At 51.2% G+C, this 26310-nt stretch overlaps 7 protein-coding genes across 7 annotated transcripts, besides 14 other annotated features; 4 read left to right on the top strand and 3 right to left on the bottom strand.

The window, feature by feature from the left end:
• Window positions 1-1153: 1153 nt before the first annotated feature.
• ACLA_024990 (putative SIR2 family histone deacetylase (Hst4)) lies at window positions 1154-2939 on the top strand (the record flags this gene model as incomplete). Its single annotated transcript, XM_001269208.1, has 2 exons — window positions 1154-1475; window positions 1546-2939. The coding sequence occupies 2 exons, from the start codon at window positions 1154-1156 to the stop codon at window positions 2937-2939; spliced, it is 1716 nt and encodes a 571-aa protein (XP_001269209.1).
• A 533-nt stretch (window positions 2940-3472) lies between these two features.
• cbfA (putative CBF/NF-Y family transcription factor) lies at window positions 3473-4532 on the bottom strand (the record flags this gene model as incomplete). The annotated part of the gene is made up of 3 exons (XM_001269207.1): window positions 3473-4043; window positions 4149-4282; window positions 4410-4532. The coding sequence occupies 3 exons, from the start codon at window positions 4530-4532 to the stop codon at window positions 3473-3475; spliced, it is 828 nt and encodes a 275-aa protein (XP_001269208.1).
• A 788-nt stretch (window positions 4533-5320) lies between these two features.
• On the bottom strand, window positions 5321-7034 carry ACLA_024970 (putative GTP binding protein; the record flags this gene model as incomplete). Its single annotated transcript, XM_001269206.1, has 2 exons — window positions 5321-6853; window positions 6918-7034. The coding sequence occupies 2 exons, from the start codon at window positions 7032-7034 to the stop codon at window positions 5321-5323; spliced, it is 1650 nt and encodes a 549-aa protein (XP_001269207.1).
• Window positions 6480-6532: a microsatellite.
• Window positions 7035-7488: 454 nt separating the features above from the next.
• ACLA_024960 (HAD family hydrolase) lies at window positions 7489-8402 on the top strand (the record flags this gene model as incomplete). Its single annotated transcript, XM_001269205.1, has 3 exons — window positions 7489-7592; window positions 7729-7838; window positions 7921-8402. 3 exons carry the CDS (start codon window positions 7489-7491, stop codon window positions 8400-8402), a joined length of 696 nt encoding a protein of 231 aa, XP_001269206.1.
• A 5812-nt stretch (window positions 8403-14214) lies between these two features.
• Window positions 14215-14431, top strand: ACLA_024950 (uncharacterized protein; the record flags this gene model as incomplete). Its single annotated transcript, XM_001269204.1, has 2 exons — window positions 14215-14260; window positions 14319-14431. The coding sequence occupies 2 exons, from the start codon at window positions 14215-14217 to the stop codon at window positions 14429-14431; spliced, it is 159 nt and encodes a 52-aa protein (XP_001269205.1).
• Window positions 14432-15251: 820 nt separating this feature from the next.
• Window positions 15252-15274: a microsatellite.
• A 76-nt stretch (window positions 15275-15350) lies between these two features.
• Window positions 15351-15393: a microsatellite.
• Window positions 15352-15393: a microsatellite.
• Window positions 15394-15526: 133 nt separating this feature from the next.
• Window positions 15527-15564: a microsatellite.
• Window positions 15565-15723: 159 nt separating this feature from the next.
• Window positions 15724-15743: a microsatellite.
• Window positions 15744-15968: 225 nt separating this feature from the next.
• On the top strand, window positions 15969-18126 carry ACLA_024940 (homeobox domain-containing protein; the record flags this gene model as incomplete). The annotated part of the gene is made up of 2 exons (XM_001269203.1): window positions 15969-16298; window positions 16381-18126. 2 exons carry the CDS (start codon window positions 15969-15971, stop codon window positions 18124-18126), a joined length of 2076 nt encoding a protein of 691 aa, XP_001269204.1.
• A 1200-nt stretch (window positions 18127-19326) lies between these two features.
• Window positions 19327-19360: a microsatellite.
• Window positions 19361-19502: 142 nt separating this feature from the next.
• Window positions 19503-22171, bottom strand: ACLA_024930 (putative nuclear localization protein; the record flags this gene model as incomplete). The annotated part of the gene is made up of 3 exons (XM_001269202.1): window positions 19503-21409; window positions 21630-21791; window positions 22063-22171. 3 exons carry the CDS (start codon window positions 22169-22171, stop codon window positions 19503-19505), a joined length of 2178 nt encoding a protein of 725 aa, XP_001269203.1.
• Window positions 21455-21499: a microsatellite.
• Window positions 21456-21490: a microsatellite.
• Window positions 21955-22035: a microsatellite.
• Window positions 21960-22035: a microsatellite.
• Window positions 22172-22254: 83 nt separating the features above from the next.
• Window positions 22255-22292: a microsatellite.
• Window positions 22293-22591: 299 nt separating this feature from the next.
• Window positions 22592-22626: a microsatellite.
• Window positions 22593-22626: a microsatellite.
• Window positions 22627-26310: the final 3684 nt, after the last annotated feature.

The following is a 26310-nucleotide window of genomic DNA, read 5'->3' as shown; positions in this document are numbered from 1 at the left end:
AGAGTCTGCATCAAGTTGACGGCCTCAGGCCACCCATCCAGTTGGTAATTTTGACCAATCAGAATGCACAAAACTACAGGTAGAAAAGAATCACGCTAAAACTCTTCAATAATAACAATGAATTATGGTCACTGGAAGCGATGGAGTCTTGAACTGGAGGTGAATGAAGAAGATACCACGGGATCCTTGACACGGTATAGACACCATTCTACCACCAGCTCCCCTGTCGTTGACGTTGTTCTCTTGTCCGTCCCAAGTCAATCACAAGAATCCTCATAGAGCCCTATCTTTCGACGCACTCCATACCCATCTCCTCTTCATACTACGAGAATGATGACGATTACCATTTGATAGTCAGTCATTGCAATAAGGTCGCCAACATTCCTCCCGACATACCACCTGTTGCTCTTCGACAACTCTATGCTTCTGCAGCTCCTCCACCTCTCTTCATCTGTCTCTACTCTCTACTCTCGACCCTCTGCGACCCCTCGTCCAGTCTTCCCCGATCCAATTGATCCTTGTCCTATTCTAGTGCTGCTTCCCGTCGACTACTCGATTCCTTCCCGTGGGTCAGTCAAAATAAACACAACAAGCGAGACAGCGAGAGAGAAAAGAGACTGACACTTCATTGGGAGAACTGACCATCATCCATCAACCACCAGCATTCTTGAATATATTGAACTGAGTCTCCGTCTTCTCCATCCCCTGCTTTTCTCTTCTTTGCTATTTTTTTCCCAATATCCTGAGAATTCCGCTCTTCTCCTCTCAGCCTGGGAATTGATCTCATTTCCTTTCGATTAATTCCCTCTCAACAGAGGAAGAGGCGAAGATTTTTTTTTTTTTCTCTCAATTACGTGTTCCTGATCATCCATGATCACGTCTCAGGGCAGCTACTGCTAGCTTTTGCCTGTGCGAAAAGCTCCTCTTCCACTCTACAGCCGGCTTGGACTGTCTTGATCCTACTCTTTCTCCCCTTTTTGTTCCTCTTTTTTTCGAAAAAAAAAGTGTATTCAAAACGTGATCGGTCATTGTCTCTCTCATGGCGCATTCTTCCCCCCCTGCGACCACCACAACAACCCTCTCCTCCACCTCATCATACACCACCACCTCCCAATTACCTACAATCTCCGACGAGATTTGGAACTCAATAATCATGGAGGATGACTCTTCTGATCTCTCGGAGCTGAGTTCCCCACCGGCTTCTCCTCAACCTCCTCCGAGCTTCATTCCCTCGCCGCCTCCATCCCAAGACGCGGACGAGTCTAGCGCCGCACGCGGCCAAGACGGTCTCCCCCCCACCAGGAAGAAGCGACGTGTAGCCGCCCCCAAGGAGCGCAGAACACATCACCTCGATCTGTCAGGAGAGATCAGCTGTGGTGAACAGCAGTCACAGATCGATATCCTGACTAAGACTCTGCGTCGTCACCGCAAAATCGTTGTCATCGCTGGTGCCGGTATCTCCACGTCTGCAGGCAGTATGTACAAACCCTGAGCCTCATGGTGGATGACTGAGACACGCGCTAATTGGCTGATCCACGATTATAGTTCCTGACTTTCGCTCGACTGATGGTCTCTTCAAAAGCCTTCAGAAAAAACACAATCTCAAAGCGTCGGGCAAGCTGCTGTTCGATGCTGCTGTCTACCAGGATGAGACCCTGACCGCCTCCTTCCAGGACATGGTGCGGTCGCTGTCCGAGGAGGCGGCCAAGACCTCCCCGACCGCGTTCCACCACATGCTGGCCCGTCTAGCCCGGGAGAACCGTCTCACTCGACTCTACACTCAGAACATTGATGGCATCGAGACTTCAATGCCTCCGCTGGCGACGCAGATCCCCTTGAACAATAAGGCTCCTTGGCCGCGCACGATACAATTGCACGGGAGCCTCGACAAGATGGTCTGTCAGAAGTGCCGTCACCTCGGCGACTTTGATCGCGAAATGTTCAACCGACCAGATGCTCCTGAATGCCCCGAATGCTCGAAAAACAACCAGTTTCGTATGGAGACCGGCCAGCGCAGCCACGGAATTGGAAAAATGCGACCGCGGATTGTCCTGTACAATGAGCACAACCCGGACGAGGAAGCCATCGCGTCGGTGATGAATGCGGATGTCCGCTCCCGACCGGACGCATTGGTCGTCGTTGGCACCAGCCTGAAGATCCCTGGCGTGCGCCGCCTGGTGAAGAGCCTGTGTTCGGTGATCCGAACTCGTCGCAACGGTGTCACTATGTGGATCAACAACGAGCCGCCTAGTGGCAAGGAATTCGAAGATTGCTGGGATCTGATGGTCAAGGGTGATTGTGAAGAGGTCGCACGGCTTGCAGGGCTGAAACAGTGGGACGACGACTCGACCGAGGTCTTTGACGAGTGTAATTCTTCCGAGGTCGAGCGGGTGAAGAAGGAACAAGGTGCCGTATCCATTGTCATCCAGACGCCGAAGAAGAAGCAGAAGACGCAGACAGGATTTCTTACGCCTTCCTCTAGCCACGACGAGGATGCAACAGCACTGCGGCATAAGCAACCGTCAATCGGCGTCTGCCCCAACCCTGCCAGCCGAGGACGGTCCCTCAAAGACGTGCTCATCACTGCCAAAACCGACCAACCAAAGAAGGTTGCTTCAAAGAAGAGCGCGTCCAAGAAGCGAGCCACCAAGAAAGCTGAGGCCGCGAGCAATGCGAAAATCACCACCTTTAGCCGAGTCACCAAGGGTACTCGAGCAGCCGGGAACGCGGGCAAGGCTGTCAAAATGGAGAAGGATGATTCGAAACCGATGCATCCGCTTCCGCCTGGTGCGGCGCGCACTAACGGGCCTCTCTTCCCTCACCTGGTCGGTAAGGGGAACACTTCTCCGTGCGGTGAACTCTGGAGTAACCCTGACACGATCTCTCCCAAATCGGTTCCGAAGGGCATGAAAGATCTCTTGAATCCCCCAAGCCCGTGAGGATTTGGGTCTCCTGTGAATGTGTATTGCTTCTGTACTTTTATCTTTCCATGATTTGAGGCCAGTCGGACCCATCTGGCCTTATCTGATTTTTATGCGGATACCATTGATAGACGACGTTGCATATCTGGCGTTTGGGCGGGCAGACGATGCCTGAGTCGTGTTGGTTATTGAGTTTGATTTCAAGTTCTGGGGGACTCCCACGCAAAGATCAGGTACTACTCACATCCAAGTGGATGGTCCATTTGGACGGCATACCTTCTATTCTTGACTGTATTCTCTATGACCGTGACTATGTACTGGGCGAGTGTGATAATATGGACAACTTCTATTCTGGCGTTGGGTGGTTGGCTGGTGTTGATGGTTATCTTAGCTGCATTTATTCAATTCACAGCCTGAGGATGGCTAGTTTACGACTGACAATTGAAATCTTCCTTGAACGAACGCCTGTAAAATGTATTCCTCTATGTGCCCCCAGAATCAGTAATTCATAGCAAAAGTCTCACACATCCAATGCTCCCGGGTTAAAACGATTATCCCAATCCTAGCCCCCGCTGCAACTGCGACCCCGGCCCCGTCTCATCCTCACTGTCCGTCTCGTCTCCAGCAGCATCAGGATCCATCGTCCGCTGCGGCCGTAAGTCACGGTCCAGGTCCTCCACGCGATCAACGTCCTCTTCCTCATCCTGAGTCTCATCCTCATCTTCTTCCTCCTCCTCACTCTCCTCCTCCTCTTCGGCCTCATCCCCATTCTCCAGCCCCTGCTCCGGTTCCTCCTGGGTATCATCGTCGTCGTCGTCATCCTCCTCATCCACTGTCTGAGTCGCAGACACTCCCGCCTCCTCACCGCGCTTCACCCTCTTCGCCTTCCGCACAGCATCGCCTGCATCCGTCTTCACAGCCTGCTGCCCGGCCCCCGCCCCCGCCCCCTCAGCCTCAGCCTCAGCACCACCCTTCTTCGCCTTCCGCTTCCCAGCCTTCAACTCCGTAAAAGCCTCCAGCTCCTTCTCCAGCCGCAGTTGGAACGCATCGAGCTCGAGCTCCGACAAGGCCGCAAACACATCCGCAGGCGCAAGGGTCCGTTTGAGCGTCGCTTCGTTCGCACTAGAGGAGAGAGCAATAAAACCACTGTTACCAACACAGCCCCAAGGTTGGCGCGGGGAAGGGTAGGGGGGACACAAAAAAAAAACAAAAAAAAAAAAGACATACTGCGAAGAGAGATACGAGACAAAGACCGTCGCCGCCTTCTGGATCGCAAGCACCGCGTCTTTCTGGATGGCCGTGTTGGGCGGCAGCACGGATTTCGCCAGCCGCAGTGTCAACGAGCGTGGGAGAAGGTAATCCTAACCACCCGATGTCTCATGGTTAGCACCCGGTTTCCATTTTACCTTCCCTTGATAAAAAGCCCAGCTGTCCAGCCGGGGGGATTGGGAAGTGTTGGGGGGGGGGATGAAGTACCTCTATACTCACCCCGCCTTCCGCCCGAGCCTTGAGCTGCTGCTCTGTCGCTTGGATGTTTGGCTGCGACTGCGACTGCGGTTGCGGTTGCGGCGAGGGCCCGTCTGTGTCGGCGGTGGATTTCCGGGTGGGCATTTTCTCGTATCTTCTGTTTCTCTTGTTGTAGGTTATCCGTATCGGCTTGTAGGAATAACACTGGTGTGATTGTCGTTCGGACTTTGGAGGGAGAATGGCTTGTATCTAGGATTTTTGGAGATCAGAAGAGGAATTTGTGACGCGAAAAGTCCGCGGGGACGCGGTTGGCGCGCGCGGTGGCGATGCTTATCTGTTGCTTTTTTGCTGATGGATTTGGGAGGTCATGCAAGTAAGGACGGGGTAAGTAAGGTACGGAGTGAGTAGCAATCTATTTTGTTGTGAAGGATGGATTCCTGGCTGGATATTGATTCTGTGAGGGATGTGGTCTTTGTTAGATGGATAGATGATGAGTACCTAGTGTTTTTTGTATGTATGGAGTAAGAGCCAGCAAATATATATTTACCGCATTCCCGGTGCAGTCCCATCATCCACTTTGAAGACTGCAAAGCCATGGCAGATATCCTTGAACCACGAAAGACATCGTCAAATGGACTAGGATACTATCAATCTCGATTCCTACCAAAAGCTGCTCTGGAAATAAGATCATCGACAGATCATTCTGCTTAATGACCGCTATATCAACCTCTCAACTGCTGAGATGGAGACAATTGAACACAAGGAATGAAAACTGGTAAACCCAATTGAATTGTTATCTATCTAACGTACTGTCCGAAGAAAGATTCATAAACCAGGACAACGCCTTCTTTTGGTATCCAGGGAAAGAAAGAAGAAAGAAAAAAAAAAAATGATCAACATGACAAAAGAAACATGAGCTCGTAGCCAACCCCCTACTCCGCCATCTCCTCATCCTCACCCTCGCCATTGCCCCAGAGTCCCTCGATCTTGAACTCCGCAGCCCATTCCGTGACGATCTGTTTCGTGTCAACTCCCGACCCAGCAGGCGCCGCCGTGGAGGCTCCCTCGGCCGTCGCCACAATTGTAGGCTGTACGGGGGCCGTAGCCCAGCCCTGAATGCGGCCGTCTCTCCAGTCGTTGATCACGGTCATCGCAGCACTCTCGAGATTGGGCACGCCGCCCTTGCCCAGACGACCGCGCTTGCGGGCGACCTGGACCAGGAAGTCGGTGGTTTGGTCCGAGCCCGACGGGAAGAGCGGGGGGATGTTGTAGAGCTGGAGCATCTTGGACATGAGCTGCTCGGAGGACGACAAGCGTCTCAGGAGCAGGTTGACAGCGGGGATCGGGTCCGCGATCTGCTTGGGAGGAATGGCGTTCAGGAGGACAAGGCGGGCATGCTCGTCCTGCTTCTTCTTGCCCTTCTTCTTGTCGCTGGTGTTGGGGAAGACGATGCCGGGCGAGTCGATGAGCTTGATCTTGCTGTCGAGCTTCACGCTTCTCAGACTCGTGGTCACGCCGGCCTCGGCCCCGGTCGGGCAAGCGTTGCTGGAGCCCTTGTTGAGACGGGCGCTCAGAGCATTGATGACGGATGACTTGCCGACGTTGGGGTAACCGATGATGCCGACGGAGATTGCCCGCTTCAGCTGCTTGTTGGCGGAGTATGACTTCAGGGCGCGGAAGAGCGTCTCGGATGTGCCCTTGACGGTCAGCTGCTTGTGGTCGAAGCTGTGCGCATTGGCAGCGCTGTTGGCAGCCTTGAGCGGCAGCGTAGGGAAGGACCGCCGCAGATGCAGCAGCCAGGCCTTGAGCACGGGAGGGGGAACGAGATCGATCTTGTTGAGGATCAAAATCAATCGCTTAGAGCCTCCGTCCGCTGCCATCACCTCACGCTCGACCTCCTTGGACCGGGTGCCCTCCGGATCACGAGCATCAAGGACATACAGGATGACATCCGCAGCTTCGACGACCTGCTTGAAGACCTTGTCGAACGCCCGCCGCGAGCTTTCCTTCGAGATGGGCTGTGAGATGAGCTGGGGGACAGCATCACCCAGCGCTCCCTCCTCTTCGTCGTCCTCATCCATACCGTCCATGTCATCATCATCATCCTCGTCCATTTCATCATCATCCTCATCCTCGTCCTCATCGTGCTCGTCCTCGTACTCGGCCGCGCGCGCACGGGCAGAAGCAAGCAGCGCCGCCATGGGATTCGACGAATCATCCCCATCCATATCCTCATCATCAAGCTCAATATCCTCGTCGTCGAGCATAGCACGGGGAGCAGCTTCTCCAGACTGTGACTGCTGCTTGTCGGCCGCCCGGCGGGCGCGGGCCTCCTCCCTGATGCGCTCCTGCTCCTCTGCCTTCAATCTCTTCTTCTCTTCGATCTCATGGAGGATCTTGTCCTTGAACGGGAACAGGTTGGGGATACCGGGGTCCTTCTTGACCTTGGAGCGCCATTCGGGATTCTACCAGAAACAAAAATAAGTACCTCTGTCGGATCCGCAGTTTGCTGAAAGATTTTAGAAATACCTGCTTCGCGAGCTTTCTCGCCTTCCGTTGCTTCGCCGCGGAAGCCTTTTCGATCTTGTGTCGGAGCCGGACAGGCGTCCGCTTGGAGTTCTTGCCTGAAGATTTATTTACACACATTAGCCATGCTCATTGCCAAACAGTGAGAAAAGTGTAGATCATACCTAACTTGACCATCTTGACAGATTATTGACACAATCCGTCTAAACAGAGCAGTAAATTTCCTCGAGCAAAAAAAGGAAAGGAAACACAAAGAGTTCCCTTGAGCAAGTCCAGATTCCGCCCAGATAATTTTTGCAAACTTGAGCGGCGCCAAGATTTCACCGCACTAAGATAACCGGAGAAACACGTGCGCCGATCTCCGGCCGCGTTTTGGGAAAGTTGGTGGGGTTGGATTATGGATAGTATCAGGTTATCGACCAGATACCGAACGGTGTCTTGTTTTCTTGATCGGTTGTGGAATCGTCGGTGTTGTTTGTACAGTCGGTTTATCTGAATTGTCTATACATTATTTTATCTGCACATACCTATCTTCTACAGTATCTGACACATTTTTTTTTTTATCGACACTATCATGGCTCAAGCACAAGGATCCTTCTCAGCCCCTCCGCAGGTGGTCTCTTTCGATGGCGTCTTGTCCGATTTCGATGGGACAATCATCGACTCGACCGACGGCGAGTAGTCTAGTATCCCATGAATCTTCGCAACATGGCGTGCTAACCTACAGTCGTAACCAGCAATCGTCAAGCACTGGCACAAGTGAGTCGCCAGCCTACAAAAGCGATCTCTGGACCTCTATCTAACGTTCGACTAGAATCGGTGCCGAGCTAGGCGTGGACCCCGAGACAATCCTTGCGACATCCCACGGACGCAGAAGCATCGATACCCTCCAGCTGTACGACCCAATCAAGGCCAACTGGGAATGTGAGTTACATTTACATCGGATTCACCATGTCTACATCTCCTGTCTGGTCTGGCGTGCGCTAATATGGATCCCCCGTGATAGATGTCAGCTACATTGAAGGCCGTATCCCCAAGGAGTTCGGCGCGGACGCCGTCGAGATCCCCGGCGCCAGGTCGCTCCTCGACGCGCTGGAGAACGCCGGCGCACGCTGGGGCGTCGTCACCTCCGGATCACGAGCGTTGATTGATGGCTGGCTGAGTGTTCTCAAGCTCACGCATCCCGAGACCCTGGTCGTCGCCGAGGACGTCCAGCAGGGCAAGCCTGATCCGTCATGCTACCTGCTGGGCCGCTCGAAGTTGAACCTCGAGCACTCGTCGTCGCTGGTTGTGCTGGAGGATGCGCCATCGGGCATCCGGGCGGGCAAGGCGGCCGGGTTCAAGGTGATTGCGCTGACGACGACCCACACGCTGGCACAGCTGCAGGAGGCCGGAGCGGATTGGATTGTGGAGGACCTGAGGAGTCTCTCTGTCAAGGGCGTGGAGGGCGGAAAGATCCAGCTGGAAATCAAGGATGCGTTCCAATAAAGGGGAAAGATAAGGCTGATGGCGGGGAAGGAAGGAAGGGGAAGCTCATTTAGAATCCATGGGGAAGTTCATGATCTTTTTTTTTGTGTGTTTTTTTTGCTTGTGAGTGTGTGGGCTCATGGATCGGGTTGAGCTTTGACACAGTCGGCTTTGTATATAGAATGTTCCACCTACACCAACTCCAGAGGCCGTTGTTCCTCTGTTGCCCATCAATTGTGCCTGGCAAATATGACAGGTATGTACTTCTTGTATGTAGGCAAGGTATGATGTAAAAGTACATGCCTTGCATCGCACTAACCCGCGCTGCTGTGTTACACGCTCGCCCATTGGGCGCAACGAGCCTTTCCCCGACGATAACCACCATGATCGACCCCCCCAACAACGACGGTGAAGATGATAAGCCGATTTAAGCAAAAAAAAAAAAAGACTCTATCTTGGATATCAGAGCGCTCGATTGCCCGCTCAGGGGTGGCCACTTACTGAACCCTACCGGGCCGATCTGGAGCCGTCCATTCCCCTGTGCGTAGTCTATTTCAACCGTTGACAGAGAAACCAGGTTCCGACCGGAGCAGCCGAGAATTGCGAACCCGTTTCACATACAAGGCCATGCAAGCCCTCGAGTCAGAAGAGACGGACAATGATCAGCCAACGCACTAGCATGTCGGCGGTGAAGACCTTGCGTTATAGAGACAGTCGGTAGGAAATACTCCGGTGAGTAACGGTAGGTGTTCAGCCAGATGCGCGCGTACAGCGAGCTCTGACTGACTGTCAGTCCACCGGGATAGCGGAGACTTCACCGCTTCAAATCGATCTCATCCAACGGTCTGATAGGTATCGCGGTGGAGGAACGGCCGACGCTTACAGCCAGATCAAGCACTATCGGAGCGGGCATCGTCTTCTCACCGGCATCTTCACCGACATCCTCGAGCTGAAGCGAACTCATGGAGAGAGAAAGAGAGTCCAATGCATTACTGTGGCTGCTGCATGCAGCTAGATTGTAAAGAAGGAAGTAAAAAAGGATGAATTCTGGATCTAGGCTTGCCCACAGGGCAAGCCAGAGCACCAGCTTTGCCTCAGAGGGATGAGGGAGGGGGGGCGCTGTTTTGCTTCTGGTACCATTCGAGTAACTTCCAGACCTTCCACACACGAGTTTACCGGTCGTGTAATGAGGGAGAGAAGGAGAGGAGCTCGGCCGGCCGGTTCGGTAGAAAACGACGATCAGTTTCTGGAAGCTTGGAGCGTCAATCGTCGTTGGCCGTTCCAGAGGCAGCAAATCTGACCTGTATCATTGCCCAGCACCCTTTTCGCAACGGAGATCGAAAAAGTGGCGCTTCTGTCCAGGGCTGAGCTCTGACATGCTACGCAAGGGGTGAAGGGGAGCTCTTGGTTTCCAGGACGTGAAGGTGTGGATATCTTCTTGTTTCCTACCGGTCTTGAGCGCCATTTTTCAGAGCAACCCTGTATCATGTTGAGACAACTCGAGGATTGAAGCAATGGTAATAGCAGCAGGAGAAATGACTTCTCCACATCGACAAGCGAGTCAAGATGGAGAGTCGCAGTGAATCCTGCTAGATGCAGGACAAGGGGTTTCCGCATTTTGCCCACTCAAGTGAAGCTGCTGCGAGTTCAGCATGGCAAAGTAGCTCAGGGGGGAGGCATTCGTTTGGCCCCCTTAGCTCGAGCAACATCAGATGCAAACACAGCATAGATGAAGCACTGGCTTCGTGGTCAGAGTACCTCGTACTACTGCCAATTTGTACTTGGTGTATTTTGTCTCGGAAGGGATTGATCTTAATTTAGGGTATCCCACCACGCGAGACTAATGACAAATTCCAGCGACACCCGTAAGAAAGTGCTCTCCCCCTAAGCTAGAACAAAAGGGAGATAGGCAGTATCGCCAGTTATCTCAGGTGGCTGATAGCTGAGGTACCGCCACAGTGGTGGTGGTCCGAAGTCAGAACAGTTGTGGCGCTGCAAGTCAGGGCTGAACAATCAACGAAGTGATGGACAGAAGAAGACTGAAGTGGTTAGACCAGCTCAGTGAGGACCTTGGAGGCAGATACCGATGATACCGGATGTTTTCGATATTCTGGAACTGGATGAAGATCTCTGCCATCAAGTTTCATGGAAACTCGAAAGATGGTCTGAACTCTGAACTCTGAACATTCATGCCTCGTCGTGACGATACCGTAAATTACGGCTCATACCAGCTCGAAACATCTTTCTGTAAATACAGAAATACTGGATGTACTCCATAGAGGGCCCGATGCACTGGAGATGCTGGGATCGTCATGGACGACAGTTGCCGATCGAGTCTACTCCGTAGTCAGTCAATGCATCAGTCAGTGTGTTAGGACTTAGGAGTGACCCGACTGACTTACAGAGGATTCCCTAGTGCCAAGGCAACCTTATACCAGGACAGGGAGATGAAGCCCAGTGCTCATGCCGAATCGGTTCTAGTTGTCGATCAAGGATCGAGGGAAGCTTGAAGTTTTGGGACGGATACTTGACTAAGGTAATAAATGGATGTTAGACTATGAGGAACCCGCAAGCCTCACTGTGCTACCTGCTTAAGTGGCGGAGGCCTGGGACACAGACAATCACACAGGTAAGCCAGTCGGGGATTTTCTTTCTGCCTGGTCGGAGGTTCAGGCGTTGTTAGGTCTCTAGTCCCAAACTGGTCCAAGGTTTCTGAGATCCCTTTCATCGGGTGACAACGGCGTCTTTGACTATCTGACTTAGCATCCAGGGGCTTGCTGAAGAGGAAGTCTGTGCGAGAGCTTGGGGCTCTTTGCATGGGGGATCAAACCAGAGGAAAACATCTTTGACTTCTGACATTGATAAGCAAATCACTATTCTTACCACTCCATATACATGAGGATCAATATTAGGTTTGCTGGATAGCCTTTTAGTGCTTTGTCTTGCGGCCTTGCCTGTATCCAGTGTCCACACTAAATCATCAAGGTGTCCGCTACTGCATACTTACACAACGTAGGTACACGTGAGCACTGACCATATCCTTGTTTTGTTGTTATTGGCCCAGAGAACCCTTCAGCTGTCTATCACAACTGGACACTCACCAAAGGGTTCTGTTCAGGCAGAAGCCCGGATGCAGGGCAGGTCTCAAGTTCCAAATCTCCACCCATCGATAATCGTAGAGGGAATTAGCAGTCTGACATCAGGAGCTTACAATGCGAGGGAGATCTTCCAAAGGTGGGGATATTGGATGTCAGAACCCGAATCGCGAACAAGCCAGCTGCGCGATGAGCGTTCAAAAGCTGAATCCTCATCTGAGCTCGTTTTTCTCTTCTCGAGCAGGGGCCAAGATCCAACATCACACACTCACTTACTGTATTTGCAATATGATCAAACAAAGGATGCACATTGTTGGCCCTTCAACACAAACTTTTCTGCGAGTCCGAGAAGCCCATTGGTAGTTGGAAAAAATACAACAAAATAAAATAAACATATGACCTATCCGACATCCAGAAAGCACGCCCCCTAACATGAGCTTAAGCTCGAGGCCCTAGGTGAAAATTTTTTTTTTTTTTTTGGGATTGAACTGTAGCCTGCATGGGAAGCCCAGTTGGGATAGCTGTTGCGTAACCTCGTGACTTGCAAGTGGACGAGCTTTAATCAGATTGCATCATGCTTAGCGCTGAGGGGGTGAGTGATCAATGAGGATCACAGATCACACCGAGAGATCCAGGAACCCGGGAGAGAACGGATGAACCTGATCAGCATCGGATTGGACACTCAGGAGCTGGGAGACTGGGACAAGGTAGGGCGCTGCATGTGAAAATGCATGAAGTAAGCAGATATCTGAAAAGATATGGAGATGCCCCGTACTCCGTAGAGCAATGGGAAAAGGGATGCAGGTCACAGATAGATCCCCGAGGCATGATCGACGGAGATCTGTCGAACTATTGAAGTTGGTGAGCTTAGCGGGGCTTGGCTGACTTGCTGCCATGCTTTTTCCCACCCTTTCCTCTGTATTCTGTATGGATCATGGAGTCATTCTGGATATTAAGAAGACGGATATTACGAATGTTTGCTGACCGAATGGTTAGAAATGATGTGAAAGAATTGGCAGCAGAGCCAGAGATCTCGGCATCATGATAGGGGCTGACCTGACGGTAATACCAGCAGGATAGGACCTTTTTCCCCTGCTGATCAGTGTTCAATGCGTGTGTTAAGAAGAGCTCAAATGGTAGCAATGAGGATCCGGCACTCACTGCTCCTACCGATTGTAACCCGTGAAAGTGACCTTGAGCAACACGACAAGGTGTCGATGTTGTTGTCTCTCGGAGAGCCGGAAGATTGAAAATCACTGATCTCCTTCCGCATAGCGCTGGCCCGCATGCCATGTGACTAAAGCTACAAACCAGACTGGATGGTTATAACCAGCTTGAGCTCATGTTCTAACTTCTTACTCTTTACTCCCTAATGCCTGATCAAGGTGCCATCCGGGGTCAATCAGAAGCCAGAAAGTATAGTTATCTTTGAACTTAAGACTATCTACCTCAAGTTCTCTGTACCTAGTTACGGCCTGTGAGTAACTTTACCTAGGATTAGTTCTACATACAGATACAGAGGTCCTTCCATCCAGGACAGGACAGGCTGATGTAATTTATAACAATTACCTTACGAGCCATGAAAACTTGGGAATTCCAAAGATGGGACTTGGTGGGGACGACGGTCCGCAGGGGCTAACCGGATCCAGAATATGTAAAGGGAGCTAAAATATTGCAGCCAATTAAAAGCTACAGAGCTTGATCACCTGTGACAAACCAATTGTCCAATAGGAAGCTGTCGTATCAACATCAAGATAACAGCTCCAGTCGGACACACAGGCCACAGCAATCCCAAGTCCCAGATGATACGAACCCCGACGCTCTGATTGCGTGAGCGTGAACGATCTACAACATTGGCAGTTCCAACTTGCATGAATGTTCTCCTATGCATCTTCTGTGATGTTGTTTGATATGAACTGTATGGTGACAGACCCCTGGTACTTGATCCTAGGAGACCAAGGCTCGATGAGGGCACTAATGCAGGAACTCGCAAAGATTCTTGAGCATCCCAGGGCAGCATACTTGGATTACAGACCGAAATAGTCTACAGGAGACAAGGGCTCTCCGATCCCTTTAGGAGAGTACGATAAGGTGCTGTAGATCCTAGGTAGTCTGGACGGGAGCTCCTAGATACCATGGTTGCCATCCACAACGAGCTCCAGCCAAAGGAGAGTCCACCTCACAGGGGTAGATCAGATTACGAGTCACTGTGATACAAAGTCCGTTGATCGTGCAGTGACTGTTAAGTGCTTAATGTAGGTGGTAAGTACCAAGTCCGTGGAGTAGAAGCGGATCGGACATTCGGATATCAAGAATATCACCGGGGAGGAATGGGGAGTTTCAGCATGATGTCAGTTGGGACTGTTGAGTGTGTAACACCGAGATCTTCAGAGCAGCAGAGTGTGTAAGTCACAACTCCGCAGGCACTAGACTAAGTAGAATCATTGATCCTTGGGACAGCCTGATGATTTGAGATATATTCTGCAGGGCTTACAAAGATCGAGCTAAGTACAGGCAGCCAATGTGCTTCTGCAGCTGGAGCCTGGAAGCATGGACAATGTGATGATCATTTGGGGAGGTGGGATGATCCTGGCCATGATCCTGAGGCCAAACAAAGCAGACTGTGTTCTCCTATTCCATCACAATCCAGACTACAGTAGATAGAAAAAGCAAGACACAAAGGCGCATGAACAGCATCTGGAGTATCCCACCTAGGGATGTTTGTTCAAGGATCCACCATGCATAAGGACTGCATGGATGCATATTGCATAGGCATCAGCGGTGGTAAGAGCTCATCGTTGCAGGTGTTGAGAAGAATCCAAATTGAAGAACCCTCCTACAGTCCTACCACTTCACATGGCCCTTACCAGCCCCAATGCCATGCCATGCCAACCTAACCGAACCTTCAAGGATAGTTGGTACTTTCTGACAACACCAACACCTCATCAGATATGAGTTGTGACAATGTGACTGACTCTTCCAGAACCCTCCTGTCTCCATTGCTCATATACGATTGATTGTGCCCAGGCCGCCACCCCCTAGAACCGCGCGGATGGAAATACCGTCAATCCGCCTGAACTCTGGGTCACAAAAGTCAAAACCGGGTCCTGTCATGGCGTTTGGTACGGTACCTGAATCTCATACCCGTTCTGACAGAAAAGTATGGTAACAAACCATGGTTCAGTAATCGTACCTTATCTCCAGGCACCATACTTTATTCCTCTACGGAATAGTTGGTACCTATGTACATTGTACCTGAGTAAAAGAAAACAATTTATACTTCTAGGCTGACTTTTCTTGATAATAGTTGATAGCACGGATCAAATTGGGAAGCGTCTTTTTCCATTACCAGGAAAGAGAAGACGCTTAGTGTTGGGAAGCCTGATTACCTATGCACATACCGTATCTTCTCCGTACCCGGGGAGAAACGTCATATCCAGAGATACTCGGTATTGACGGGGTTCGACAATTTTCATCTGGCCGTCCACACAAGAATACTAGTACTAAACCTGCGGGAGCTGTACCAAGTTCCCCGATCACCCAAGCGGGCGGTAAATACGGCGCTGATACCAAATGTCCAAAACTCCAAATCCTCGCCCGAAGAGCCATCAGCCAATCACTGCAGCTCCCTCCACACCCTTCTGCCCCTGCTGCCGCCGCCAATTTTCTCTCACTACTGCAGCGAATCCACCACTTGAGGATCCTTTTGCCCCCTCCAATCATAAAAATAAAAATAATAAAAATAAAAAAAGAATACGGTTTTGATGTCTTGTCTTGTCTGTCTGTCTGTCTGTCTGTTCCTCCTCTTCGACCCGTCAATCCTTTACAGTAGTTTCGACTTGGCCTCCATCTGTCCCTTTTTCCTTTTTGTCCTTCTCTCTCTCTCTCTCTCTCTCTCTCTCTCTCTCTTCCTCTCTTCCACACTCACTCCAGTCTCTCCCTTTTTCCCATTTCTGTCTATTCGAACTACTGTACTCTGTACTGTTTACCCTCTCTCACTATTTTCTTTTTCCCTCTTTTGAATTTTTTAGATTCTATTTTTTGTTGTGGTTATTATTATTATTATTATTTTTTTTATAACTACTATTTTACTTTACTTAATTCACTCCCTTCTTTTTCCTTTTCTGTCATCCGCATACCGTCATTCATTCATATTTATCTGCCTCGCGCGCTCTCCCTATATAGTACTTCCAACAGCTACTTTCCCAGCTACCAGTTACTCACTCACTTTCACACACACACACACACTCTCTCTCTCTCTCTCTCTTGCCATTCAGATACACAAAGACCTCCAATTGTCCGTTCAAACCACTGCTACACCTAATCCAAACAACCCTCGTCCATGAATTGAGAGACTTACTTCGACCTCACAGCTGTCGCTATCTTGGCATCAAGTTGTTCGAGTTTCCTCGTCCCACCCGGTCCCGACTATCTTCTCCCCTATCCTTCTATCGAGACTACCTCAACTTCCTGCCCACTCCCATCACACACAATGAACTATCTCCATCATCCATACGCCTTCGGCGGACATCCTGCCGTTCCCCTCGATCAGTCTATCGCCTATGAACAGGCAATGGCACATCCAGCCATGATGCACCCGATGGACGGCTATCTGTATTCTCATGCCCCATTTGAAATGGTCGACTACTATCACCAGCCGATCATGGACTATGAAGAATACGCTGAGAACCTGTCTCGGCCAAGATTAACCAAGGAGCAGGTGGAGACTCTGGAAGCACAGTTCCAGGCTCACCCGAAACCAAGCAGCAATGTCAAACGTCAATTGGCGGCTCAGACTAACCTGAGCTTACCCCGTGTTGCTGTCAGTTGTCCCCTTCTAACTGAACTGATCAGGGATCCCTTTCCCTTTTCATGTACGCTGTTTGGCTGACAACCCCCAACAGAATTGGTTCCAGAACCGTCGAGCCAAAGCAAAGCAGCAAAAGAGACAAGAGGAGTTTGAGCGGATGCAAAAGGCCAAGGCTGAGGCTGAGGAAGCCGCACGGGGCAAAACAGAGGGTGCCGATAACACATCAGACTCGGAACAGGCTCTTCAGACACCTAAAGGAGAGAAGACAGAAAGAGTCATTAGCACCAAGCAGACATCCGAGTCAAGTATACCGGAGCAGAAGAAAGCCTCGTCTTCATCTCGTGCAAAGCATCAGAAAACCAGGAGTGAGTCTGCCCGAGAGGCAACCTTTGCCTCATTGCAAAGGGCCCTCAACGCCGCTGTTGCAGCTCGTGACCAATACTCTACAGAATGCGAGCGGGAACGGGGCGAAGAGAACAGCAGCGGATCAGTGTCTCCGACGACCTATTCTGCGAGTTCTCGGGCCCATGACCACGACGATACCGAGAGCAGCCACAGTACTCTCAACACCCCCTTTTCCGGATGGGAGAGCGCCAAGGATTCTTCGTTGTCCTGGACTTCCCGCAGCGCCCAAGAGCCTTATGGTTATTCAGATCTGAATGCGTCATCGTATTCCTCGACAGCTGTCAGCCATGGGGAAGAGTGGACGAATCAACTGACAACGTCGGCCGAAACCATGCCTGGCCACCGTGCACCCATTGACATTGTTGGATCGTCATACGGGACAATCCATTATTCTGTCAAGTCGGAGCTGTCGCGGCGGGAATCCTCCGAGGAGCTTGTCGCCACGTTGCAAGGGATCGGTATTGATACTACTGGCTCCCCCCATGCCTTGTCACAGTCGGACAGCCGGTCAACATCATGGAGAGAGGCCGGCAAAGAGCTCGACCTTGCCTCTCGGAGAAAGCGACCACGGCCCGCGGCCATTGGCACTTCGCGATCGTCGTCCATGCTGGCTGGTCCATCTGCCATGTCACCGACTACGAGGCTTCCAAATACCGGCGTTGCCCATGGAGTGCGGCAATCCAAGTCTGCGCAGAGTCTTAGCTCTCGGTACGCTGGGGTAAGAAAGGCATCAGCCGCTCAGCGGTCGCCGTTCAGCCTGTCTTCCTTCGCGGAAGCAGGCGCGTTGAATAGCAAAACCGAGATGTCGAACATGCTTCAGCCTGCAGTCACAACCGGCTTGGCTCCTCCCACCCCACTGACTCCCGAAGACCTTCATCACCTGATTCCTACCACTCCGTCCGACGGGGGTTACTGCCTGTCGGCGCAGCCTACCAGCCAACTCTTCCCCACATCCCAACCCATGCAGATCAATATTGCGTCACCCCCCGCCACACCGTTGGCGGTGGATATGATGTCGTCTTACTCATACCACGGCGTGGCTCCCCCCATGTCCGCTCCTGCTCACTACACGACCTTCCCCGAGTATCCGCCCTGCGACGGGGCTTCCTTGACAGGGAGGAGCTGGGCCGAGTCGACCTCCATGCCTTCGCCAGAGCAATCCTACCCCAGCCGCTGCCACATTGACATGTCGTCGGTGTCATACGAGGCCGTGGACAGGAGCGTGGACAACGGGCCAGTGTTCTCTACCAAGGACATCGACATGCACATGGTGACCGATTCGGGGGCCGAGGATGCGCGGTCAATCGAGTTCTCCATCCAGGAGTTCCCTGAACAACAGGAAGCCCATCGGTTCGTGGCCCAGCAGCTGCCGTCGCAGAAACCCAAGGCGTACACCTTTGCGGCCAACTCGACGCCACACAATTTTCAAAACTAAACCGTGCCTGCGTCGTCCTTAACCCCCGTGTCAATCTGAAGCAAATTCCTCTTTACCATATACCATGGCTTCCGATCCTATACCGTGCTGTTTCCACATTGAGGATATCGAACATACCCGGGAAGCCTTGTCTATACTATACTCCGTACACTCTTGAGCATTTCCGCATTCCAACGGCCGATGTTGTCTCGCGGTCGTTCGAGCAAACTTTTTTTGGGCAAAATCGAACATCGATTATCCTTCTTGTCTCTTTGGTTATCTTTTTTTTTTATCTTTTGCATATGGATTCTGGGAGCGATTTGGATTTGGGTTTTTCTTTTCCTTGTTTTATCATACATATTTGGAGGCTCACACTGTCACGTACTATCTCTCTCTCTATCTAACTATCCCAACCACGTAATATACATAATATGGACGAAGCGGCTCGCCGCTCCTTACTTGATCAATTCTCTCTTTCCACTAGGAATCTGCTGAGTAGTTCATCAAGACGCCAACTCCTACGAACACTTGTATAGATGTCAGATGGGGGGTGGGGGGCGAAAGGGGGAATATATCAAATTGGGCCCCGGGTGTTTGGTATAACTCAACTCGACTCGACTCAAATGGCTATAGACACAAAGCGCTTGCTTGCTTCATCACAAATCAGACCCAGCCCAGTGTGGTCCGCCCACAAAGGGAGCGCCGTGGCTGGCCAGACCAGACCGGGCAGAACGGAACAGAGACAAATAATAGATGTATGGATATGAGATTCATCAACATAACATGGACGTAGACATAAAAAAAAAAGTTGGAAAAAAAGGGGGGCAGGCAAGAAGACACGACGAGAAGAGAATAGAATGAAACATAAAACAAGACCAGACAAGACCCAGACCAGTCCAGTGCAGTCCATCTATGAGTGAAAAGCAAAAGCAGCGCAGAGAACGATGCTCAAACCCCTGATATAAAGAGAAGAAAGGAAAAAAGAAAACCCATATGACTTTGACAGTTGCATAAGATCCAGCAAGACAAACACAATCGGGTATAACAGCGGGTATAAAAAACAACAGTTGGGAAAATGCGCAGATTATCATTAGATATGAACCCTTGGATCATGTGCCAAATGTGATAGGAAATGGCATGAAACTGTGTTAGTTGAGTGAGAGAGAGTGCGCGAGACAGAGAGACACAGAAAAATATTGGTGAAAAGATGATATAGAACACAACAACCAACACCAACACCCAACACCCAACACCCTCCTTCCAACACCGTATGATCTTCGTGAACGCCAAATCTGGAAAACGCCGGCCGTAAGATAAAATATGAGCACAACCTTCCACTGTCATTTCTCGGATGTGACTTTCGTTGTTGGTTTCCTCTTGATCGCTCCTTTCCTGCACTAATAGCCCGACCAACCTCCCAAGGGAGTGCCTGATTGGCCCGCCTGAGGCTGACCGGGTTGCATGGGCCCGCTCGGCGGCCAGCCCTGAATGGCGCCCCCAGCACCCATTCCCATTGCCATACCTTGCTGCTGTGGGTTTGCTGCCAAGTATGGTTGCCCACCTGGACCTTGTGTTGACGGGTACAAGGCTCGCGCAGCTTGGACGTTGTATGGAGTCGCGCCTCCTGGGTATCCCATCGGCATGCCCTGTGGTTGAGGGGCCTGTGGATGGTGGAGCTGGTAGGCTTGCGGCATCTGAGACACCGACGGACGGGCTTGGTTACGTGGCGATTGGGAGGGATGGTGCTGTCCCTGGACCGCATGCGCCAGGGGGGAGGGAGACTGCTGTGGAGCATGCATCTGAGCAGCGTACTGCGGCATCCCGACACCCTGCGCACCAGAGGCAGACAAGGGTGATTGCTGTGGAGGCGGAGGTGGCTGGCCCCACATCTGCTGCTGCGCTGGGTACCCGTACGAGTTGGGGGGTTGGGGGGTGCCTCCGGACAAGGCTGGGTTCGATCGCTGGTGCATCAAGTTGGGTCGCACCGCAGGCATGGCCTGAACGGGGGACTGCGCGACGGGACCCTGATGGTGCGCGACAGGCGCTTGGAAACTGGCCTGACCAGCCATTATGGGCGTCTGTGTTGGAAGCATGGCTTGCGGCTGTGTGGAGTTGATCATTCCGGTAGCAGCCATCTGGGGAGATTGCAAGGGTTGCGAGACCGAAGCGGCGGCGTCTAGCTGGCCAGGTTGTGACGTATCGCCAGACGACGGAATCTCGCGTTGTCTCGCATAAAACTCTTCCAGCCCCTTCTGGCGAAAACTGCGCTGCGAGCTAAGGATCTTGTTGAAGTCGGCTGTGTGGGAGGCTTGATTGAGGATCTCGGCTGCTGAACTCGGCTGGGTTCGATCTTGAAACGGCTGGCCCGTCAGCTCCTGGCGGGGACGTGGCATGCTGTTGTACTCCCGCAGTCGAGGGTCGTCGGTGGTGGTGGCCATGTGAATCAATGAAAGCGGCGCCAATGAGACCGATGACGAGGGCCCCATCGGTAAGCTGTGCGGCATACCCTCCAGCGCATTACTATAGATAACATCGCCGTGCGCAAGAGCCGGCAGCAAGCTCGCCGCACTAGCCGCTTCTGCAGCAGCCAGGTCTCGCGCCTTGGAGGCCCCGGGACGCTTCTCGCCGGCCAGATCGTCTTCCGTGAAGCCCTGCTTGCGCGCTTTGCTCTCCCAGTAGTCGTCGCGCACGCGCCGTCCATTCACCACCACCCTGCTGCCGAACTGCCGAAAGATGGATTTGGCGGAGACAATGGCGATCTGGCGCGAGCGGTAGGAATACGGAAGGACGTCTTGCTGAATGAGATCGTCCTTTTCGATCTGTGACGCGATGATCTTGTGAAGGGACCGGTTTTTGTTGAACAAGAGGTATGAATCACGGTAGCCGAGAACTCGTGCACACTCGGTGGCCAGCATGAAGAGCTTGTTGCCACGGAGTGGTACCCGGAACGTGCGGCATTTGAATTCGCGGCCACCTTGAGGGTAACCCATGGCATCGACTTTTTTCTCACCGGCTTCGTCGAACTCCTTCGGAATGTACTCGTCCCCTTCATCGTTCAGTTGATCGGTGGTGTGGTCGCGAACCGTCGGGAGCGCTTTGATGACGGTGGTCTTGGTCGGCGTAGTCTTCTCGGAAGGAGATGCCTGTGCGGGGGACGCATTCACGTGGGTTTGGGGTAGTGATTGAGACTGCATTCGAGGCGTCTGTGAGGTAGTGCTGGAGGGCGACTGTTGGTTGTCGGTTGATGCGGTGGAGGGTCGATAAGACTTAGGAGGCCGACCTCGTTTCCGCCGGCCATGTTCATCTGCTTTAAGATTATATTAGCGAAGATGGTTTCATCATACTGATTAAAAAAAAAAAAAAAAAAAAAAAAAAAAAAAAAAAACAAAGAGAACGAGTGCCCGCGATGACAGAGACGAAAAAAGAAAAAAAATATATATATATAAAGAGTGATGGTGAGACGAAGCGGCTCGACAGCTCCCCCCAAACCCACCAGCCTGGAGAGAGCTGCGACGCGCACATACCGTCGTCATGATCACCATCCACGCGTGGGTTTGCGCGTTGGTCGGGGGTTCGACTGCGCTTGATACCACGCGGGGGGAGGAGACTTGGGGTGGTCGCTATTGACGCTGCAGGCACGGCCGATGCTGTTCCACCATAGGCTGGGGTTGGAAGAGCAACTGCAACTAGCAAGAGGGGGTCAGTTTGGAGGATGTCGCGCGATGGACGGACATGACATGGTGAGCAGGAAGAGAACCATGAAGACCGCGACCTCCATGTATACAAAGTGGGGGGAGAAGACAAAAAAGATAAAGAAAAAAAGAAGACGACAGGAAGATTGTATTTTGGTTTATTTTTTATTATTTTTTTTTTATTTTTTTGTTGTTTTGCTTTTTTCTTTTCTTTCTTTTTTTTTTTTTTTTTTTTTTTCAACCAAAGGACGGGGAGATGGCATACCAGAGTTATTATTCAACGCGGCAGGGTTGATAGTTCCCGACCCATCGACAAGCTCTCCAGCGATACCATTCATCGGGGCGGAGACGGATGAGTGGGATGTGCCATACATGGCGGGCCAAGGAAAGGGACAAGAAACGACCGTCAGCAGGGCCGTTTGGGGGCGCGTCGGGACGAGCGAAAGAGAGAAGCGAGAGCGAGTAAGTGAGCAAGCAAGCAAGCAAGCAAGCGAGAGAGAGAGCGTGCGAGATAGAGAGGGTGTTGAGACGACGGAACGCCCGAAGACGGGAGGGATAGCGCAAGTGAGTTGGCAGCTGCAGTGGGATGATGGAGAAGGGGGAGAGAAGGAGAAGCTGCCACGAAAGCAAAACGAAGTTAATCCTGGACTGGACTGGTGTGATGTGTGTGATATGGGGGGAGGGGGGAAGGGGATCTGATGTTGTTGTTGTTTGGTGGAGGTCGAGGACGAGAGAGAAAGTCCAAGTCGTCAGTTGCGAGTGAGTGAGAATTGGTGATCACGGACGCGCATGCAGGTTTGGTTTGGTTTGGTTTGGTTTTGTTAGGTTTTGTGACCACTGAATACCGGTATGGGAAAAAGGAGCAAAAAGAGGGGGAAAATTGAAGGACCGTCGAGTGAGAAGAACCAAGGCGGTGAGTCCTGTTGATTGGAGCGTCTCTGTATTACTTGTTACGCCTGTGGCTGGTGACACCGCCACAGGAGGCTTGTCCGCAGTATGGAAGATACCAGTCTTAAAGGTTCTGTATGCAGCAACAACCATCAACCTTAAGCAACGACATCTGGGCTTATCACAAATGAAAGATGGCTTAAGGCTTGATGTCTTCAAATCACAGAAATGGCAATCTCTGCTAATCCTCACTACCAACCACCAAGATTTCGGAACGATCAGGGGGACGTGATTAGGGAGTGGGAGTGTGACCAAACCTGCCTGCTGCATAAGAGCAAGACGGTAGGTAGGTATGTAATGGTATGAGATATAGTACAACGACTGATATTAGGTAGCAGCTAGATACCTACTCTATTGGAGGTTATAATACTAGTAAGGTAGGTAGTAGTAGGTACCTCGAATGCTCAACCTACCGTCCTTAGGTCTATTTAGGGAGGGGTAAAGCCACTACAGTTAACAGTGTAGAGTGTACCTAGACTACGGAGTACTACGTATAGTACCTAGTAATTAATAATGAAATGCACAATGCAGTCAGCCAGCGGGAAGGCGGCGCCACATGGGCTCCCATTGGCTGCTGGGCCTCGGATCACCCTCCAACCGGGCGAATCCGTGGTCATGCAGAACAAGTGAGCAACAGGTTATCATCACCTATTATTTACTAGGTATGTACCTAGTGGTACCTATACTCAAAAACACCTGAGGAGATATTGATGCAGTAGACAAATATCAAATAGAGGGAAACATACCTCCAGACGTCGAGGAATGTCTCGGATAGAGTCCAAGCCTCCGTGCAGAACCCACTGGCCAGAGAGTTCACCACTCGCCTGATCACGCGAAAAACATCCCTCCCAGTCCATCTCCTCCACATCGACAGACGACAACAGGGTATATCCCCCCAATAAGAACCCGCGATCTACCTTCTGCAAGATACCTACTTGCAGTAGCCCATCTGCTGGCGTCTAAACCAGCCCCGAGTCTCGAGTCAAGAAGTGAAGGATTGACACAAGCAAATCGGAGTCGGTTGGGTCGCTTGATCTATAAGGCTATATTAGTCTATCTTCTGGGATATATCTACTGGTCCATGACTCACGCCTCAGTCGCGGTTACATGTCAATCAGTCCATCTAACACGCAAGAACAGGCAATACTTCTGATGATCATGTCTTAATTGGCTCTGATATCTATTCCACAGTTCTAGTCCAGATCTCAATCGACCGGGCAGTTGGCATGAATAGAGGGGTAAAAGATAAGCAGCGCGTGGTTGAAAACACAAGACGGGGAAGAATCTCTCATAGGTGGCGTCAGTCTGCCATTCCATCCCTTCAGTTCGTCCTTGTCTATCTATCTACATCGTACCTACTGCCCACCTATCCATATCGTGTGATTGTCCATTAGGTGACTTGCCGACGGACGACATCTCATTCTCCGCTCCGTAAGCGCTTCTACGAGGGAAAAGTTCGTCTCGCGCCTTTCCCGTTCCAGAACTATTACAAGACATTCATGCAGCCTACCTAGCCGACGAGGAGAGGCGTCTCGGCTAGGCTGTTGTCGTTCGGGATATATATTACCTATTTGTCTTGTATGGTATCTGTTAGTTCGCTGGAGATAGACTCCAGACTCATGGCTCTATCTCTGGCCCACTGAACCACTTTGTTCAATATCCATTCCTACAGGATAGAGTTGAGCAGCCGTGCAACATCACGTACTGTAGCAGTGCCCAACGGGCGTGCAGCGCGATCAGTCGCAGTCGCACACACAACCCATTGCAACCTAAGCTTCGGATGATCTCCATCATGAATAGCCACCCCGCGGTCCAGTAGCCCAACCAGTGTGTCCAGCCATCCGATCGATACTGGCAGATGACCCTCACAGCCCGTCGGCTCGATGGTCACTTGGAGCGGGAACTAGGGTCGATCAGGACCGTGCACGCGGCCGTACATACATTCCACGTCTGGCGCTGTGTCGCACCATTAACCGGTTGTATGACCTTCCTGTACGAAATCTTGTTCTGTATTTGAGCTGGGCCATTGGAGGGATTTCAGCTGGGACTTGCTGTTGAAGACTGTAGACTGCGGATTATAGAGTCTGATCGGGAAAATCTCCGAGTGATCCGAGTCATGAGAGACGAACTGGACTTTGTTGGGGAGTGATCACCGACTCAAAGCCATTTTGTTTCAGTCCATTCAAAACAACCAGATACTTGAATTGAATGGTCGAGAGTACTGATCCAGCAGACCACAGTCGTTCACAGTATCAACGGTCCGTATAATGTCGTCTTTCTCATCCAACTCCATACGGAGTGATCTTCGATACGATAGGTCTAGTCAAATGCCCTATTCGAACCAGCCTGACAAGCAGCCTGTCTGTCCTCATAGACGCAACGGTCCGACCAGCAGCTGACCATCCACTTATGTTGAATCGGCAGCGATTGATAGCACTCGCACTCGCAAGCTGGATCTAACCGGAAAGAATTCCGAATACCCTCACCCCGCAACCATCCAAGGACCAGTCGCAACACCACTCGAGAGGAAAGAACAAAAGCAACCAGTAGGCACACGAATGATGCGCGCAACCACCATAGACCCTAAGGGTATTGCCTCCGAGTCCTGACAGCTCCGACAGTCCAAAGTCCAAGCAGTGGGTTCCACGGACCGGATAAAAAGGGCGTCATGTCATCCATCACCTTAATTCCCAGCTGTGGCGAATACAGAGTGCTGCAAACTTGACCCTGGTAGCTTGTTTCTATGACCTCAACACGGTTGAGTTCGGTAGAAGCCGGTGGCGTGGGCGGACCATGAGTATGAGTATGATGATTAGATCAGACAATAAACTCGTAGCCAAAATAACCATGCAAACCTTATTCTGCGAATGTTGGCTGATAGACTGGGGAAGTTGAAGATGCGATTCGAACATCCGATAGATGACTTATTCAGTTATTTGGCAATTGACCCAGGGCTGAATTCGGCCGAGTGGGTGATCTTTTGGTTTTTGTCAATCCTAACCGATCGATTGCCATGTATATACGAGTTTTGAACTTGATATTGCTCTCGGCCCGGTTTTCACCAGCAATAATATCAGATTTCAAGCATTATTATTGATTTTTAAGAACAGTTGCACATGCTGTTCGGATATGGATCATGATGGGTAATTGATTGTTCATTTTGTTTACTAAGACCAACGATAAGAGTCCCGGGAGACTCACCGGGCTGGCCAGACTACTCCGTAATAACCCCCTCCATAATGAGTAATGGAACTCGGTCAGAGCCCTAACCACTCATCAGTCAGCACACTGTCACGGTTAAGGCAACATGACAAGATACACCAAAAATATCGAAAGTGATATATCATAGATAACTATGGACAACTATGGAATAATAATCAAAAACCATAAGTTTGTACAGTAGCAGAAGATATCAAGAAGAAATGGATTGTTGCAACTTGCAACAATGGCTATACTCTATAAACGGCAACTCGAACTACCGGGCTAGACCACCTGCAACTTGCATACAAGCATAACCCCACAAAATCCAGCCAACAAGAAGATTTTTTCAGTGCCCTTCGGTGGC

The sequence above is a fragment of the Aspergillus clavatus genome, genomic scaffold, assembly GCF_000002715.2.
Source record: "Aspergillus clavatus NRRL 1 1099423829805 genomic scaffold, whole genome shotgun sequence".
Taxonomy (NCBI): domain Eukaryota; kingdom Fungi; phylum Ascomycota; class Eurotiomycetes; order Eurotiales; family Aspergillaceae; genus Aspergillus; species Aspergillus clavatus.
This window is presented reverse-complemented; position numbering and strand designations above follow the sequence as displayed.